Source organism: Carassius auratus, chromosome 13, assembly GCF_003368295.1.
Source record: "Carassius auratus strain Wakin chromosome 13, ASM336829v1, whole genome shotgun sequence".
NCBI classification, from domain to species: Eukaryota; Metazoa; Chordata; class Actinopteri; order Cypriniformes; family Cyprinidae; genus Carassius; species Carassius auratus.
In genome coordinates, this window is record NC_039255.1 from 445,549 (window position 1) to 466,219 (window position 20,671).

Here is a 20,671-nt window from a genome sequence, read left to right on the forward strand (position 1 = left end):
TATACATCAGATATTTGGATTATATATATATATATAATTTATTATCATTTATTTTTATTTTTATTTTTTTGAATTTTTATCATTGAGGAGCCACCTGAATGGATCCAAAGGGTGATTTGTCAGATCTAGCAAACGTCCAGGCACATTTTTTTATTTTTGGTCCATGAAGTTATCCCTCCATATATCCCCTACATATAGATGGCTAAATTGCACTATTTTTCATAGCAGCTCCCAAGCTGCATTAGTGCAATGGAATTATTTGGCTGCTTTAATGGCCCAACTTTTCCAGTTATTCAGTCGAGAGCAAAACAGAAAAGCTCAGAGGATTTACAAATGACCATTTCCTCCCCAAACTCATCAAAGCCATGAACCTCTGGATCTCTCTTTCTCTTATACCTCTCTCTTCATCTCCTCTGAGAGGGCTCTCTAGAAAAACACCTCTCATTGTACTCCAAAACCACTCTTGCATTTCTCTCTCCCCTCACTTTCCCATCTATCTCAGCTCCTCTCTCGCATCATGGCTCCCACTAGCTCCTCGGGGAACATCTCGGTATCAAATTCTCTTGCTGGATTACAGCAGCCGAGCAAAAGAGAAACGCAATCTAGCCTGCGTTTCTAAAGCGAGCGGCACTTTGTGAAAGCATCCTCAACCATCTGCTTTCATCCAAACCCCCATCAATGTTGAACACTCTCTCTCCTCCTCTCTTTTCCCAGACTCCTGATGAGGAGAGTTTAAAGCCATCACCGTGCCCACTGAATTGTGTTTCCCTCAGCCCCTGCCATAAAGAGATGGAAAAGTATGAAACGGAGAGGATTGGGAAACTTCCTGCTAGATGGCACTGTTGCTCCACTGAAAGAGATAGGCGGCCATCCGTGAAAGAAGCAGGGAGGGGGGAAAGAAAAGAAAATAGAGGACATCTCAGAGTGGTCCAACACCCGCAAACACGCAGTCGTGCTATTTCAGAAGATGGTGACGTGAATGAAAGCGAAAATAAAGCCAGTGAACTTCCTCCCGATGATCCGCACCCATTTGAACCTTGACTCATCCAGAGACGGTATAAAGTGGGAAAAGGTGAACTCCTCGTTGGTTTAATATCCACCTTCTTGACTCATGGCTGCTCAGTTCTGCTTGAGCCAATCAAGCTAAACCAATAAAATGCAAGTTAGCTATAAATGTTTTTAACTGAAACGGTGTTAAGCATCATTACTATACTGTTACAGTTTGTGTCAATATATTGAATTAGACTGTATTTTTATATTTGTTTTTATTGTATTTATTAGTTTTAGTTTATGTAAAACTAAACAAAAATGAGAAATGAGAAAATAAAATATTTTATTTTTATTTCAAGTAACAATTTTTGTTTGAAATGATTTTAGTTTTATTTAACTATAATAAATATGAATTGAAAAAGTTGAAATAAAAAAATGTTGACTTAGAAGATAACTGAAGCAAAATAAGTACTAAAATTAATAAAACTGAAAAAAGACAAAAAAGCATATAACAAAATTACTAAAAATAAGAATGAAATGTGTATAAATAATTTTTTTAACTAATTCAAAATATTAATAAGCATTGTAACAATCATAACATTGATTATTATAGCCATATGTTGTAGTTACAACATCAGCCATTAGAGGCAAACTGGGCCAGCTAACCATCGTAACCTTGTTGTAATGACTTCTGACTCTGTTTGTTCTCGCTCACCTCATTAAGATCTGCAGATGTTTGCTGTATTTACCATGTTTGTCTGTCTGTGACGGAGGACTATATGTGAGTTTGTGTGTTCTCTGATGTGTCTGCTCACTGCTGTAAAGTGTAGAAGTGCGGTTTGTTACACAGTTCAGTTCTGCTGTAGATATGCGTTCTGTTGTGACAAGGCATCAGAGAATGAAACATTGTTTGTTTGACGTGGCAAGGCTTTCGAAACTACAAACCCTGTTTGTAAGGGACATTTAATTAGAGATCACATGCATTATTCATGATTTAATGGCTCATGGGCAGGATTTGATCCACACTGTAGAGCAATAGCAGGGAGTTTAACATTTTAAAAGAATAATGACTGGTGTTGGGTTTTTATTTGCTTGGGGAAGAAAGAAATCGAGTGAGACAGAGATAAATGTAGACCTGCACGGATCCGAGTCTAACCACTATCCCCTAACTCGCTGACAAAATATTAGAGCACAAGTTATCACATGATGCATGTCTTAAAAACATTTTACTAACATTATCATATTAGACACAGAGTACAGCCAAAGCCAAAGCTCTCTCATTCATAAACTGTATACAAACATACCGTATAGCCTGGAATTCCATCTTTTCCTGGCCTTCCCTGTGGAAGAGACAGAACATTCTCATCAGTCTTCACGTTCAAAGCAACTCTGCATTGATCATAATTTCCATTTATAAATACATGAGCCACAGTGAGCCCAATGAGCAGAAATGTTGAGATGCTATTAGAAAACCACTTTCATAATGTTCTTTTAAAAGTTTCACAGACGTAAAAATGGAAGCAATTTTTCTTAATCAAATTTTCTGCAGTTGTGAGATATAATGTTGTAAATATGAAAAACAGATCAGAATGGTTGAGAATTAGATAATTGTCACACCCTCAGCTCGTTCCCTTAGCCCCAGTCACCATTGCCAGTCACCATCCACTCAATCTCCCATGCACCGCTCACGTGAACCGTCACCTGAATACTGATTACCTGCACCTGCACCAGCAATCACCACACCTTTAAATACTCACCTCACTCATTCACTCACCGGCTGGAATCAAGATTACATGGACGCTCTTTGTGGATCTTCTGCCTGCTTCTTGTGGACCGTATTGTGACTCTGTGGAGATTCAGATACAGCGATTAAGGGAAGTGACTCTTTGTTGTCAGGCCTAGCTTTGTACTTGAACTCACCTATTGATCAGTGCTTGAAGATTCACCGTCTGTGACCACACTTACCAGCTCTGTTGAAATCCTATGTTAATAAAGCTTCACGAAAGTACTTACCCGTCTTCTCCTCTCCTTGTGTGGATGTGACAGGATTCCAGCCCCGAAAACAGAACTTCATATCTCCCATGGATGTTAACGCCCTCGCCCCAACGAGACCAGGAGGAACCCATGAACACCGACTCCTACCGCCTAGATGCCTCTGAACGGAGACGCCGCATTCAGCAGCGGCTATGTTTATACTGTGGCGAGGCCACTCACCTGATCCACGCCTGCCCGGTCCGTCCGCCTCGCCCAATGGTGAGTACAGTTTCCATTACCCCATCTGTATCTCACATACCTCATATCAGAGTCCAGAATTCACAGTCTGCGCCGCCGCACCTTCAATTGCACTCCACCTCCATGGGTAGACCTGCCCTTTACTCCTCCTACTCCGATGTGTTCAGCAAGGAACAAGCCACCCGATTACCACCACACCGGCCCTGGGACTGTTGTATCGACCTGCTGCCAGGTGCCAAGCTACCACATGGGAAAATATATCCACTCTCCCGTCCTGAGCAGGTGGCAATGGAGGAATACATCCAGGAGGCTCTCGATCAGGGGTTCATCAGGCCGTCCACATCTCCAGCTGCATCCAGTTTCTTCTTCGTCCCCAAAAAGGATGGCGGACTTCGACCATGCATCGACTACCGAGTGCTAAATGACGCCACCGTCAAGTTCGCCTACCCGTTACCACTCGTTCCGGCGGCTCTGGAGGAACTGCGGGAAGCCAAGGTGTTCACCAAACTCGACCTCCGCAGTGCCTACAATCTGATCCGTATCCGAGAGGGAGACGAGTGGAAGACTGCCTTCATCACCCCTGCCGGGCACTACGAATATCAGGTTATGCCCTATGGGCTTGCTAACAGTCCATCCATCTTCCAGAGTTTCATGAACGAAATATTCCGTGATTATCTCCACCAATTCGTCATTGTCTACATAGACGATATCCTGATCTACTCCCGGAACATAGAAGAACACCAAACCCATGTCCGCCACGTCTTACAACGACTCCGAGACCACCACCTCTACCTAAAAGCTGAGAAGTGTGAGTTTCACTGCACTACCGTCTCCTTCCTCGGATACGTGATCTCTGCAGAGGGAGTTCAGATGGAGTCAGCCAAGGTAGATGCTGTGGCCAACTGGGCGGAGCCCACAACGGTGAAAGAACTCCAACGTTTCCTTGGCTTTGCCAATTTCTATCGGCGCTTTATCAAGAACTACAGCCTGCACTCGGCTCCTCTAACATCCCTTCTAAAAGGAGGTCAACGCCGGCTGCGCTGGACACCCCAAGCTCGAGAGGCCTTCAGCCATCTTAAACACCTCTTCACCTCGGCACCCATTCTTCGACATCCTGACCCGTCCAAGCCGTTCGTCGTAGAGGTTGATGCGGCCAATCACGGCATTGGAGCCGTGTTGTCTCAAAGGTCTGGTGAACCTTGCTCACTCCATCCGTGTGCGTACTTCTCTAAGAAACTCTCTCCTGCCGAATGCAATTATGGAATCGGAGACCGTGAGTTGTTGGCCATTAAACTCGCCCTTGAGGAGTGGCGGCACTGGCTAGAGGGAGCTCAGTTCCCATTCACTGTTGTCACCGACCACAAAAATCTCCAATATCTGCAGAATGCCAAAAGACTCAATGCTCGTCAGGCTCGGTGGTCACTCTTCTTTGCTCGCTTTAATTTCCAGATCACGTATCAACCCGGTCACAAGAACACTAAAGCAGATGCTCTGTCCCGTATGTACTCACCAGATCCAGACACCAACAAGCCTGATTCAATTCTACCACCCTCCGTTTTCCTCGCGCCTATCCTCTGGCAGATCGACGAGGAAATTCGAGCCGCCACCCTCGAGGAGCCTGCACCTCCGGAGGTACCCACGGGTCTAATGTACGTGCCCACCAACCAGCGACTCCCCCTACTGGAAAGTACGCACACGTCACCTGGCTCAGGACACCCTGGCAGCAGGCGAACCCTCTCGCTCATCCAGCAGAAGTACTGGTGGCCTAACATGGTTCGTGACGTTACCCGGTACATCCTCGGATGCTCGGTCTGCGCCGTTACCACCACACCTCGTCAACTTCCCGTGGGTAAATTACAACCACTACCCATTCCTCGCCGACCCTGGACCCATCTAGGGGTGGATTTCGCCACTGACCTTCCCCCCTCAGGGGGGTACACTACCATTCTAGTTGTTGTTGATCGTTTTTCTAAATTCTGCAAACTAATCCCATTAAAGGGTCTTCCCACAGCGTTCGAGACCGCCGAAGCCCTCTTCACCAACGTGTTCCGGAATTATGGCACTCCAGAGGACATTGTCTCGGACAGAGGACCTCAGTTTGTCTCCAGGGTCTGGCGAGCGTTCTTCCAACTCCTCGGAACATCCGTCAGTTTATCTTCTGGATATCACCCTCAGACCAACGGCCAGACCGAGCGGAAGATTCAAGAGATCTCACGGTACCTCCGTACTTACTGCTCCCAACACCAGGATACCTGGAGCCAGTATCTGCCGTGGGCTGAGTATGCCCAAAACTCCCTTCGCCAAACCACTACAGGCTTAACCCCTTTTCAATGTGTTTTAGGCTATCAACCTCCGCTGTTTCCCTGGTCAGGAGAAGTCTCTGAAGTGCCCGCGGTAGATCACTGGTTCCAGGAGAGCGAGAGGGTGTGGGACTCAGCTCACGTCCATCTCCAGCGGGCAGTTCGGAGACATACAGAGACCGCTAACCGACGCAGATCGCCTAATCCCGTCTATCTACCTGGAGACAAGGTTTGGCTCTCCACTCGGGATATCCGCCTCCGACTGCCCTGCAAAAAGCTGAGTCCCCACTACATAGGGCCGTTCACCATCCATTCTCAGATAAATCCCGTCACCTACCGCCTGGACCTACCACCACACTACCGGATCTCACCCACGTTTCACGTCTCACTGCTAAAACGTCACACTGATCCAGTTTCTCCTTCCTCCACAGAACCAGAACCGCCTCCCCCTCCAGACCAACCCGAAATCCTCGGAGACAACATCTACCAGGTCCAAGAGATCCTCGACTCCCGGCGGCGGAACGGCCACCTGGAATACCTCATAGATTGGGAGGGGTTCGGTCCCGAGGAGAGGTCGTGGATACCACGCAATGACATCCTGGATCCGGCTCTCCTCGAAGATTTCCACCGACAACACCCGGACCGCCCGGCTCCCAGAGGTCGTGGTCGTCCCCGTCGCCGCTCTAGGATGCCTGGAGTCACCCGTGGGGCGGGGGGTAGTGTCACACCCTCAGCTCGTTCCCTTAGCCCCAGTCACCATTGCCAGTCACCATCCACTCAATCTCCCATGCACCGCTCACGTGAACCGTCACCTGAATACTGATTACCTGCACCTGCACCAGCAATCACCACACCTTTAAATACTCACCTCACTCATTCACTCACCGGCTGGAATCAAGATTACATGGACGCTCTTTGTGGATCTTCTGCCTGCTTCTTGTGGACCGTATTGTGACTCTGTGGAGATTCAGATACAGCGATTAAGGGAAGTGACTCTTTGTTGTCAGGCCTAGCTTTGTACTTGAACTCACCTATTGATCAGTGCTTGAAGATTCACCGTCTGTGACCACACTTACCAGCTCTGTTGAAATCCTATGTTAATAAAGCTTCACGAAAGTACTTACCCGTCTTCTCCTCTCCTTGTGTGGATGTGACAATAATCTATACATTTATCCATACATTATTCTATCAATCCATCCTTACATCCATCCATCCATCCATCATTCTATCCATCCATCATCCTCAAGGCTTAAATTTTGTTTTGGAAAATGGGTGGAATTCCCCCCGTTTTGGTGGGTGTTATTAGGGGGCCGTTTACGCACAATTAATCAAACAATAAAAACTCAATTTTATAGTTGCACACTCCCAGATGTGTGTGCGTGCACTTTGGGTGTGAGCTCACAGAAAGGTTTTTTTTTTTTGAGCACTTCAATGTTTAAAATGTTAAGACTCAAAAGCATGTGCAAATTATACATTCCGTCATCTGTCCGGAGCGTCTTTTACGTTAAAATGTTTGTGGGATTTTCCTGCATTACAAGCGCAGAAACTGTGTGAATCAGTAGAATTATGCGCAATCCCATGACGAGATTCAAGCTGTGATTTTATCGTTCCATCCATCCATCTCTAAAAAATGTAAAGTTTTCAAATTCTTGTGAAATGCCTTGTTTTGTTTAGAAATAAATGCTAGCTTCTTTGCGATTTTGCTATAAACTGTAATGACATTCATATATTTTTAAGTGTGTCTACTACAGTACACACACTTCTTGGTGCTAGTATACATCACATTACAAAGGTAAAATGTGATGCAAATACTACATGCACTTTGATGTAGTCTAGTCTGTACTTGTAGTTAGTTTAGCGCACATTGTTCCACAAAGGTTAAGTGAGAACAATTAGGACTCATGCTGGATAAACTAGTAATAAATCAGAAAATATCACCTGGAAGAAACAGGAATTCCTCCAGGAAATTCTGTGTATTCAAGGAAGTTGCTGAAGGCATTACTGCTGTACGAATAACAAAGCAATTATATGAGACCTGTACAGCGGCAGTACTCCGTCACTGAGACAGCCAATCAAGCATTTACCTCAGTGACTGCACTCATTACCACAGCACACATCAGCCGGGTTCAACACCACAGCACAGTGAAGAATTTGAGGAGATTACTCTGTGCTATGAAGTGAGATATTACAGGCAAAAACTGTCACTGTGGTTTGAAGAGAACAATCTGACACAGAGCTCTGCTTTATGCTGCTATATCACACCAAATTTGTGTCAATCAGAGTAATTCAGCCAATCTAATCCTGTATAGTTCCTGTTCTGTAGTGTATCTGAAGTTTGTTAACAGTGATTTGTTTAGCATTTTGGGATCTCTAATTAGAAACAGCCCAGACTCTGACTCAAGCTATAGGCCAGTGAACAGAAATCAAGAATCAGAGGAAAAAAAAACAACAACAGCGAGTCGAACTGTGAATCAATCAGCAGACTAATCAGTTAATTAATCAGTCTGGTCTGCAATTCAAGGATGGATCAAACCATGGATCAATCTGTTATAATATCAAAGATTTGAGAACAGAGGAAAGAAACAAATGAGAACCAAATGGTATTATAGAGGGTGTAGATCAAAGCCAGGTGCAGCATAAATAGAACAGGTAGATCCAGTGACCCCCCAGGGCCCACAAAGAGATCCACAGAAAATATGAGCAATTATTGGAAAAAAAAATTGCAATTACACTATTACATTGACAGCTTCAGTTTCTGACTAAAAATTCCATAGTTTAATTCTCTTCAGGTTTTCTCTCTCTCTCTCTCTCTCTCTCTCTCTCTCTCTCTCTCTCTCTATATATATATATATATATATATATATATATACACATACATACACACTAACTGGCCACTTTATTAGGTATACCTTGCTAGTACCGGGTTGGATCCCCCTTGTTTTCAGAACTGCCTTAATTTTTCATGGTATAGATTCAAGAAGGTGTTGGAAACATTCTTCTGAGTTTTTGGTCCATATTGACATGATAGCATCACACAGTTACTGCAGATTTGTCGGTTGCACATCCATGATGCAAATCTCCTGCTCCACCCCATCCCAAAGCTGCTCTATTGAAATCTGGACTGTCATCTCATTGAGATCTGGACTGTCACTTTCAGCCTCTGTTTCCTGTTCTTAGCTGATAGGAGCATCACACGGTGTGTTCTTCTGCTGCTGTAGCACATCTGCTTCAGGGTTCAACGTGTTGTGCATTCAGAGATGGTATTCTGCATACCTTGGTTGTAAGGAGCGGTTTTTTGAGTTACTGTTGCCTTTCTATCATCTCTAACCATTCTGCCCATTATCCTCTGACCTCTGACATCAACAAGGCATTTTCATCCACACAATTGTCGTTTACTGAATATTTTCTATTTTTGGCCGAAAACCTTTCCACGTTCAAAGTCACTTAAATCACCTTTCTTTCCCATTTTGACGCTCGGTTTGAACTTCAGCAAGTCGTCTTCACCACATCTAGATGACTAAATACATGGAGTTGCTGCCATGTGATTGGCTGATTAGCAATTTATGTTAATGAGCAATTCAACAGGTGTACCTAATAAAGTGGCCGGTGAGTGTAAATACACAAATACACACATACACACACTATTATATTTCCATTATTATGAGTGTTGTTGTTCTTTATATATATATATATATATACACACACACACACACACACACACACACACACACACACATTATTATATTATTAATATGAGTTAATGTTTCTCTCTCTCTCTCTTTATATATATATATGTTGTTGTTCTTAAAACAATAAATAACTAAATACATTTCCAGAATATATTTTAACAACAATGTGCATATAGGTTTATTCTATTTACTCTCTCTCTCTGTCTCTCTCTCTCTATAAAATACATTTTTAACTGGGTAACAGGGTAATGAAAATATACAAAAGCATTTATATTTTAATATGTTCTTCACAAGAGGATTATGATATTTGGGGGTCCTATCATAAAGAGGATTGAAAACACATGCTTTAGATTACAGGCAGGTGTTCATTACTGTACACTGCAGATTACAGGTGTAGTGAATGCTTCAAATGCTTACAGGGAATCCAGGAGGCCCTTCAGGTCCAGGGAAGCCAGTCTCTCCCACAGGCCCTCGTTCTCCCTGTGTGGAAAGTGGGACACCGTCAGTCTCACATTATCCAGTTGCCAAAACCTGCTGTATGATTGACAGCTGCTAACAAGCAACAAAGCAAATCTCACCGGCTCTCCAGGGATCCCTGACTCACCACGCAGACCAGGCTTTCCCTATCAGTTACAGGAAAAGGAAGAAGAGAGTTAGACCTCAAACCTGATGTCCATCTAAACCACCTGAAGGCTGGAAACATGGCTAAAACATCCACTACTTTTATCTAAAAATTCATATGTCATATGAAACCTTTATCTTGTGACCACTAAACAATACCATACCAAAATACCACGTGAACTACTGAATTAAATATGCTTATCCAACTCAACTAAAAAGAAGATATCAGTTATTCTTTAGCCTAGTATTGTACATGTCAGAGACAGAAGTATATCTTCTAGTTTATAATATACTGTAGGGTTGCATCGATACAAATAAGCTGGTAATAAATAAATAAAACATAAAATAGAATAAAAAACACTAGAAAATAAATGACCACTGGGAAATAAATAAAACACTAGAAAATAAATTATTATAAACTAGTACATAAAGTATACATTTCTATAAAATAGTAAATAAAGAATAAACAGATAAAAAAAGAAAATAATTAAAATGTGAATTTAATGTATAGAGTGAAAACTGGATATTTATTTTGAGGTTAGCTAAAGATTACATTTAATAGTGTTATTAATTTAAATATAGATGACGGCAAAGGTAAACTAAACATAAAAATATTGAAAACAAGCATAAGCGATCTTAATAATCTCTTAATAATGTATTTTGCTTCAGCATATATTCATTCACATAAATTAGTCTGAGATCAAACCATAACTGACGCACTCTCAATTGAAAATCCTTATTCTAGTAGAAGGCTGGCACTTCATAAATGTACTTTATTTAATAAAACAGTGTTTTCACGACAATTGTTGTCATTAATATTGTGAAAATTGTGACTACGGTGAAGGCTGAAGGGGTGGCAGGTCATCTGCTGTGCTTTGTGCTATTTACTTACTTATAATAAATAGTTTTATGTGTTGTAGAGTGATTTGAAAGCAGGAAAATAACAACAGAATAACTTACAATAGGGCCAGGAACACCAGGTGGACCAGGTAGGCCAGGATCACCCTTCAAACACACAAACATACACACGTAAGGTGACGAATCTACTGCAGAAGCACCTGAGAACATCTTTTCTTTCTGTTCTCCAAACCAACTGTGCTTGACATGTCCTCCAAAATCATTCTCTGAGTATCTCTGTGTGTGTTTGAGTTGCTCTATTTCCTCCATATGCGCTCTGTTGGCTTTAGGAATTAATGAGCTGCTTTTAAGTTTTGGGGCACAGCAAGCAAATAAACAGCTTGAGATCAGGCAGCCTCGTGGCTGTTGTGGAGTCGACGAGCTCACAAAATGCTGCGACTACATCTTGACAAGTCCTTCCTGAGAAGAGTGGGCGAGTTTAATGCCGCTCAAAGGAGGAAGCTGCTCTGGCAGACAGAGGAAAGAGAGTCTCCATGCACCAGCGCTCTAATACGTGCTGGAGGAAACAGTTTGAGGGGGGGTGGTTGGGTCTGGACCATTCTACGGGCTCGATTTAATGAAGCCTATTATATCTACCCTCTCTAGTATTCTCATATTCATGGTCTTTCTTTTGAATTCTCTAGTGATTTGACTAAGCACTGCGTTGAAATTAGAATACTAACAATGCTTGAATCAGTTATGAATGTCTATCCACCATCCTCCATCTCTCTCTCTGTCTGTCAAACACACACACACACACACACACACACACACACGTACACACCAAAACTGCAATGTCATGTCAAATCGTGAAGGTACAGAGTGGAACGGCTGGCTGAGCTGGTGAAAGCTGTGTGTAATCTGGGACACTCAGACAGGGTGAGAGAGCGTCCAGTGACACGATTCATTTAAATGCACTTACCTTAGCACCTGGCATCCCCTCTAGACCTGGTAATCCCATCAGCCCCGGCTCACCCTGGAATAAAAGAAACACATTCCAGCTCAGCACGGACACCTTCATGTGTGAAAGTCTGTGTATGTGTGTTAGAGTTGAGGAGAGAGTGAGTAAAAGTGGCAGTGCAACTAACTTCACTACATTTTTCAATGCAAATTGAAGAATTTGGGATTGAAAATGTAGTTGTTTAAAGAGAAGTGCACAAATGGTAATTTTGAGTAAACAAATACGGACTCAAATTTTTCTCAAAATTCCAAAAACAAAAAACAGTTTTTTTTTTTTTTTTAGCCCTATGGACTTTTAGAAATGTAACGACAATTTTCATCACAGTGTAATTTTCAATGCATCTCAAATATTCTATGTTCTAAGTTTTTCATATTAAAATATACAGTAAATAAGACTAACATAAATTATAAATATTATTACAGTTAAAAGTAACTGTTTCTACTTTAAAATATTTTAATATGTAATTTTTTTCACAACTTTTATATGTACATTTTTTCATGAATTTTACAATGCGTTGCATGATCCAGCATTTTCACACAAATATTAAAATGGTTCATTTTTACTTTTCATTTATAATTGAATAGTTTCAAAATGTAATATTTATATATATTTTTATGATGGATTAGCTGGATATTCTGAAAATTGGATTTTCTGGCTCTGGGACAAAAGTAAAACAATCAAATCTATACATATGGCATTTGAAAAGCAGTAAAGCTAAATGACGAAAGCATGGTAAAAAGTTTCCGAGTCAAATTTAATGTTACCTTCAAACACACACACACATACACACACACATATAAGAATTAAACACATATATAATAAAAATCAACCCTTGGGCCATAAAAGTAGCCAAAGTTTAAATAAGTACTCTTAAAAGATTATATCACAGCAATGGTTTGGAGTAGAAAAAATGATATCTTTAGAAAGCTGTGACTTTCCTGTTTCCTTCAGTGGAACTCAAAATGTATTTCCAGGTCAACTGATGGAGCAGATCACAACAGCGTAGCTACCAGACTGGTTGTGTAATGTATTTTAGCAGCTCAACAAACACCAAATGCCATTTTTCCAGCATGTCACTGATTATTTCAATTAAAACCCACATATTTATCTTCATCCTGACAAGTGCGGCAAGTTGACTCTAATTCTGTCGCATTACCTTCCTGACAAAGCATTTACTTTCCTCCTTCCATTTTCATTTATCCTGCCGTGTTAATAAATCATACGTACTTTGCCGCAAACAGAGCTCATAATACATCAAAAGTGATTGGCCGCTTCTCCACACTGAAGACGTCCACGGAGTGCTGAAAAATGCATCGTATATTACATTCGTCTCATGGCTCAGTCGCTATTGACGAACGGTAGCATGCGCCATGTTAACGTTCCCCGCAACCGAGACGGATTGTAGCAGTAATTGTCGCACATGTAGACTGCTGTGTATAACAGAGCACAGACCTACATGGGACCAGAAAGAGGATTGACTCGAGACAGATGGGGGCAATTCTAGTGCGGTGCCGGAGACTGCTGGGACCATTTATTCAAATGTCAAATTAGCATGCCCCTGAAAAATCATTTTGCAAAGAAAGAAACAATAAAAATATCAAAATTGCACCCGAGAGAACAGGAAGTGCCCGCTTTTTGGCTGCTGTAGCTGCATTGTTGCTATTGTAGGGATCTGTCTGGTGTTTCGTGCATGTGTTTTTGTTGGAGACTGTGCATGTACTGCGTTCCCCAAATCTCCCACAGGCAGAAAAATATGCAGCGACAATTTGATTTAGGCGCCGTTCCTGATCACTTCTTTTGTTGTTGAGAATGCTGTGTGACTAAACTGTCATGGTCGGCTGCTCGCGGGCTACTTCCGAGCCAGGAGCTGTGATTAATGGAGACCAGCCAGAAAGCAAGTGCTGGTCAGACCTGTTTCCCTCAAATCTATAGACATAGAAAGACAGAAGACCATTGAATACAAATCACAGAGACGCAAAACTCACCATCCTTCCTTCATCTCCTTTGGGCCCCTGGAAATCAAAAGCACAAAATTAGCCTGTGAGACTGACCTTATTTGACCTTACTGCTATGTGTGCTAGCAATTAATCCAATCTGTGTAATTAGCTGGATGACATCTGCTTAGATTTGCTGTCAAACAGTAACACAATCAAGTGACTGTCAAACAAAAGACCCACAAGGGAATTATGCTGACAGATTTCTGTTCCAAAGCTGAGTGAGCTGTCAGTCTAACAGGGTAGAGGACAACTCAGAATTTAAGAATTGGATCGTTTGCATTGCATATGTGAATTTGAATTAAACTGACAACACACCCCAGGAAGTTTAATGGGTATGACAGGAAGTAGAATTTAGTGGGTTGTAATTCAAAGAAATTTGAATCACAGAAGAAAGGAAGGCTAGGAAGTTTACAATAAACCATTGCATCATGTAATTAACAATTCACATTTAGAATACATTTTTACTCGAGTGATTAGAAATATTAACTCAGTTCAGTATGATTTATTCAGCCAACTCAGAGATTATAATTTTGCAACAGAGCACCACAAAATGTCCACTACAATGTTATCAGATAAATATTTGACATCATTTGAATCTACTGATTATATAATTGTGTTAAGATGTTGAGGTATTTTGGGAAATGTTTTGGGAGGGGTTCTTCCAACACAGTTAAACAAATAATGATATCATGAATTAATATATATTCGATGAATATATACTACGTATTGTAATTTTAATTTCAGCAAATAGAAACTAAAAAGAAGCTGAATGAGAAAAAAATGCAAAACTTTATTATTCACATTTAAACGCATAATACAAAAGCTGCCCTTAAAAACATATATTTTTTTTCTGTATTAATTCATAATTCCCCTTCCACTGACAAATGTCTTCATTCAAATAAGACTACAAGAATATAACATGTAACAAAGGCTTCATTAAATATTTTAGTTTGGTCATGCCTTTCTCTTTTTTTTGTTAGCTGAAACGTGGTTAAGTTAAATTAAAATTTGTGAACTTGAATTACAATTCTGAATACCCATTTGCTGACCCAATTATTTAAATACAGTACCTCAATTCAAATTCAGCAAATTAAATAGCTTTTTCAAGGCATCTTTAACTGAATTCTGAATGGTGCTCTATCTATCTAAGAATTTAAGGCATGATGTGTGCTGTGCATGTGTCACTGTTTATGCCTATGTAGAGTTTCAAACCAACTAATGCTTAGGATGCTCCCTTCGTAGACCATACTTAGTGATGAAGCATGCTAGGTTCAGCAACAAAGCCAAACAGAGCTGCATTAGACATAAAATAAAAACACTAAAGTAAATTGAGGCAAATTTAACCCGTTTTTTCAGTTCAAGAGTGCCTCCAATTTTCCTTATTTCCCCCAATAAAATGAGATTAAATACTACATTCAAAAGATCATTTTACCCTTTAGCACACAAGAGAGCTAATATATCATGACTCTGCATGCTAACACAACACTATGACATGATCCGCTCTTCCAATCACAAGCCTCTTGATTGTTCAAATGAAGTTCAATTGAATTTTAAGTGTGCTTTGTCTGAGTGTGGTCTTCTCCAGCTGCGGCACATTAACAGGAGGTGCCACGTCCCACTTAGAACAAGTTCAGTTGAGGATAAACCGAAACAAAGCATCCCCAGGGACTTGTAAGCAACTCCTTGAGTCTATCGCAGTAAGGAGGGAGATTGGAGAGTGTCCTCTTTCAGACCTACTGATAAGGTTTTAGCAATTCCAGAGTTCTGGGCGGTCTGGTAAAGATGGCCCAGGAGGGAATACACTCTTGTTCTTCATGGAAAGGAAGGACACATTACATACAGACTAGATAAGTGTGCGTGTCACTGTGTTGATAAGCTAATCGGATGATTCCACTAGGGCAGAAAAGCTCTTTTATACATATTTCTCTCTCTTTTTTTCCTGTAAAAGCGCTGCTTTTCAGTTACCCCTTCTTTACAACAGCTACTTTGTTGAGTATGTGTGATGGGTTTGTTTTGACCTCCTCCCTGTGGGCTACTTTCATTGTCTGGGTTTCAGATTTTTGTCTGTGTGGCCGTGATCCGTCCTTCAATTCATGCTGTGTAAACCTCTTGAAATCAGTGGCGAAACCGAATACAGATTCCCAAATCAATGTAACTTTGTGTATTGACATTCAACTTCACTGTCAAAGAGCTATTTATTTAATTTGGTACATCATTTAAAAAATATGACACATACCGTGGGCCCTGGTGGTCCGGGTTGACCTGTATTAGCTGCGCCATTCTAGAAATAATAAAAGGATTATTGCCGTTTATGAAGTGTGAACAATATGACAAATATGTTACATAATACTGTGAGTGTGTTTTAGTATCAGGTTAAAGTTTTACCTGAAGCTTATAGAGACTGCTCATCCCATTGCCCTCTGCATATGGGACACCCTGAAAAGAACAAGTTTACTAGGTTTTTAAGTATGCTGCTAGGTGATTGCTTATTAGCTCAAGTCAGAATAATCCACCCAAATCAATAGGATATTATGTTTTCGAGATATGACACAGTTTCTTCCTTCAAACAAAAGTCAATGAGATTGTTCTCCTTATTTATCATTCAGCAAGCTATGCAATCTTAAGGGAAACAAACTAAATATGAGTCTATTATTGTCATTTCGCTTGGATTTCTCGGGTCACTAAAGTGGTAATGAAATTATGGCTGTCAATTTAATGTATCAGAGCACTGCATACTGTATACATTTCAGTTCTTCATTTCTTATGCTTGTTTGAAATGAGCTAGAGTGTTGAAGAAAATAGATTTGGCATATTTCTTGTTCACCGAAATGACAACCACATGGTTACGTGGGATGCTGAAGCTAATATTCAGGTCTGAGCTTGTATGAAACTACAATTACAAGTATTCAAATACAGTTTTTTTATTTGATTAAAGCACACTTTGATTTTGAAAGCTGATTTTTTTTTCTATGTAAAATTGTTGTTCCCATTCCATTTTTACACAGAACTATTAATAAACCACATGTATGCTGATTTTCCCAAAAAGGATAAATACTGTTGCACTATCAAAACATTGCTTGTTGTATTCAAAACTCCAACCATTTAATGCTAGATTGGGGCGGAGATATCTATTTGGCGACCAATGACAGACAGTGGGAAACCTGTAGGAAAGTATTCGTCATTTATGCAATTATGTTTGCAATTCCTAGTGGTGTAGAAAATGCACACTTTAATTCAGAACTTACAGGGGGTCCAGGGGGTCCGGGTCTGCCTTGCGGTCCTTCGCTGCCCTGGAAAAGAAATAAATTTATTTCCTTTACATGCATAACACAAACTGCCTCTTCAAACAAAGTATGTGATTGCATTGAGAGTCAGGGCGAAACACCACACTGCAGTGTTAGCAAATGTTGTGAATAATAACAGGTGTCAGATAGAGCATTTGGAAGTTTTGAGGATACACTTGGTGCCCCTTGGCTCTATTGGGTTGGCTCTCAGTGGAGCTGACCAGCTGATGAAAACCGATGAAAAATGCCTCTATCCCCTTTCTAGTGTATATCTGCACACTGCAGGGCACACCACTGGCTTGCTGAACACATTAAGCAGCATATTCACTCATCTCCCGCTAACCGAGTATTAGTCCAGCCATTTATCAGGCAGTGTGTGTGACTCATACAGAAGCAGATGGGTCACAGAAAAGTGAGAAAAAGATGTGCCTTACATTTTGATTTTATCCCACTCTAAAATTCTGTTTAACTCTGGAATGTGTAAACATAACATTTAAAATGATATACATAACTAATGAACACTCACTCTCGTGTTGTGCTAAACCTGTATGCTAAAACGTATATAAGTGGAATACAAAATGAACCATAAAAAAAAAAAAAACCTTTATTACAATAGGACAGATCATAACTGACAGGAAGCAAAATGGGAGAGAGATGGGGGGTAGGATCAGGAAAGGTCCTTGAGTTGGGACTCGAAACTCGGATCGCCCATAGCGCAATGGCGCTGTTATGCCAGCATGCTCTCCACAAGGCTATCGGCACGGGCAAAATTAACCATTTTAAAGATGTAAAAAAAAATACACGAAAGTAGTCCATTGGCATTATATTTCAGGCCTTCTGAGAACATATGATCATTTTGTGAAAGAAATGGTCCAAATTTAAATACATTATTCTTTTTTATATCTTCTCAACAGCAGCCCTCAAATCTAGTGTTCACTTATGTACTTGACATTATCCATATGTCTGTAATGTATATTCTATAGAAAAATATAGCGTGAACAGTCTGCAAACATCTCACTTTGTTCCACAAATAATTAATAGTACTGTATGTCTGGGTTTGAAATAACTCTATCTTTTTTAAGGTACTAAATATTATTTTAAATTCTTAAAGCAGATATTATCACTTGATTACACTTACCCGTTCTCCCTTTGGTCCTAGGGGCCCTGCAGGTCCTGGTCTGCCAATAAGTCCCTAAATGCAGAGGATTATGCATGAGGTTATTTATGATTATATACATCGCAAGAAAAAAAATGTAGTAGCCACGTAGTAATTAAGAAGTCATGATAACATTTATTTTTATTGGAAAATTCTCACCTGTGGACCCATGCGGCCTGTGGACCCAGGCAATCCTGGCACACCTTGGGACCCCTGGGAATAGAGAAACAGACAAATACCATTGTAGTAATAATTGTATTGTATGCAAATGCATTCTTTAACCTTGGACCAATTAACTGTAAGCTTGAGGCTAAACTTCAACAGCATAAAATTGAAAATTACCTTTTATGTATTTATTTTTTTTAATAAAAATCCTTTGGCCCAACTGTAGAGTAGCAAATACATTTCTATACAATGTTAGCATTACTTCAAATGCAAAAGTATACAAAACAACCTGACATTGACGATATATATGCCAGAAGTACATTTAAATACCTATGCAAACAGCAAACTGGTCAAACAAATAAAATCACTTCATTTCAGATCCAGAGTCTGAAAGATTTAGTTACACAAGCAGCAGTACAGTAGTCAACTATGACGCATCAGACAACTCCACTAACTGTAACAGGATTAGTTCGATTTGTTGCATTGCACCATGTAATTCTGATAACTCACCTCATCACCCTTGTCCCCCATCGGACCAGGGAAGCCTCTCTCACCCTTCACTCCCTACAACACAACGATGGACAGATGGAAAATAGTTGAGACAGTAAGTACAATCTTTTGATTTAGTTTCTCACTAAGAATGCTCTCATTTATTATTAATGTTTATCTTTGGCTTCAATTCTTGCCTGTCACTGAATGTCTCACATTCAGGCACTCGACTGAACAAGAATACAAACCATTATTTCCTACAATTGTTGCACCATGTGTAATATATTCACCTTGTTGTAACAGAGGCAATTTACTTCCAGAATTACAGCTAAAGCTCATGTGTCTGCCAATCACACGACTCTCTTCTCTAATCTCTGATTTAGGGCGACTTACCTTCGGACCCTCTTTTCCGGGATTACCAGCTGGGCCCCGAAGTCCCTGATCCCCCTGTCAAAGCCAACCCAGAACATAAGGAGCCAGATCCACGAGACAGAAACAAGAATATGCAGTAGTGCAGCCTAGTATTTGAACACTTTGGCCAGAGTTAATGTATGAATGTAATCATGTCAAATAATTAAATATCAAACAAAGCAGGATGCATTTTACAGAATGAGAGCACAAACTCAAAAAAGGACCAGGATTAAAAACCACTGTTTCATATTATATACACATTCATATCAAATGACTGGACTGCAGGAATGTCTGGTGTATTTGTGTCTACGATGGTGCCACCTATAAACAATCAGTTAATTGCATCAGCCAGAAATGACAGAAAGCAGTGCTAGGGAATCTCAGGTGGAAGAACAGAATATTAATTAGTGAGGAGATTCAAATTGTACCTTTACTCCATCCATTCCTGGGATACCTGGAGTTCCAAGGGAACCTTTTTCTCCCTTCTGCCCTGGCAATCCTGGCACTCTGTTCTGACACACACTGCAGGCGTTCTGCCAACATCACAAACACACACAATATAAGGTGCAGAAATCCCACTTTCTCTCTTTTAATCTCACTCTCCTTCTGGTCAGATAAGCTCAGGATGCAACACATCTCAAAATTAAGCTTTTTTAAGGTCAACATATTCAGAAAGGATCCATCAAATACAGCTGCATGTGATTAAATTATGCAGATGAGAAAAAATTAAGGATTTTCTCTAATGCTGAAACAATCAGCATATAAAACTAAGAATTTGGCAGGTAAAATTAGTTCTATTTTAAAATGCAGACTTTTCCAGTTTTAAAATACATATCATACATCTTGTGATTTGCTTATGTATAAAACAGAACATTTTTGTTCTAAAAACAAGTAAAATGAAGCAAAATGGTAGCACAGAAATATTTTTAGGGGACTAAACTGTGTCAAATGCTAAAGTTGTGTCAGTTGCTCAACTAAGAGTAATGGTATGCCTTAGAATGCAGGAAATATTAATATAAAACATAAAACCTATTTAGCTGAATTTGAAAGTCCTGAATAATCTGCAACAAACTGAAGTTCTGATATACTGTGCATTTGTAAATGATCTAATTCATGGTTATTTTTTAATGGTTTAAAAATTCACCAATGATTCCACTTGCACCTTGACTCGGACGATGTTTAGACATTTCGAGAAGTTATATTTCTATGATTATGTCATTAATGCTTCCTTATAATTTTTATAGTAGATATTCTGAAATATAAGGATGAATTTTACCTCCATCTCATTTCTTCTAAAACACATCTTAAGTAAAACATGGCACAGTTTACGGACTCCAATGTCTTTTTTGTGTGCCCATGAGCTCTAGACAGGTTTATCTGCTTCTGACCTTTATTGCATTAGTGTAAGATTCATATTTACCAATCTAGATTTATGCTTTTACCAGCTTTCATAGACACATTTGGCACGGCAATCTAGCT

General features: G+C 40.3%; 1 protein-coding gene across 1 annotated transcript in view; it reads right to left on the reverse strand.

Annotated features, from left to right (window-relative positions):
• Window positions 1-20,671, reverse strand: part of LOC113112280 (collagen alpha-1(XIX) chain-like) — a 66,850-nt gene that overhangs the window by 11,427 nt on the left and 34,752 nt on the right. Inside the window, exons 18-31 of the mRNA XM_026277698.1 lie at window positions 19,621-19,725; window positions 19,175-19,228; window positions 18,803-18,856; window positions 18,287-18,340; window positions 18,110-18,163; window positions 16,933-16,977; window positions 16,073-16,123; window positions 15,924-15,968; window positions 13,676-13,702; window positions 11,652-11,705; window positions 10,793-10,837; window positions 9,790-9,834; window positions 9,629-9,691; window positions 2,295-2,330 (exon numbers count right to left, since the gene is read on the reverse strand). Of these exons, the coding sequence (XP_026133483.1) occupies window positions 2,295-2,330; window positions 9,629-9,691; window positions 9,790-9,834; window positions 10,793-10,837; window positions 11,652-11,705; window positions 13,676-13,702; window positions 15,924-15,968; window positions 16,073-16,123; window positions 16,933-16,977; window positions 18,110-18,163; window positions 18,287-18,340; window positions 18,803-18,856; window positions 19,175-19,228; window positions 19,621-19,725 (732 nt within the window). The remainder of the gene's footprint in view (window positions 1-2,294; window positions 2,331-9,628; window positions 9,692-9,789; window positions 9,835-10,792; window positions 10,838-11,651; window positions 11,706-13,675; window positions 13,703-15,923; window positions 15,969-16,072; window positions 16,124-16,932; window positions 16,978-18,109; window positions 18,164-18,286; window positions 18,341-18,802; window positions 18,857-19,174; window positions 19,229-19,620; window positions 19,726-20,671) is intronic.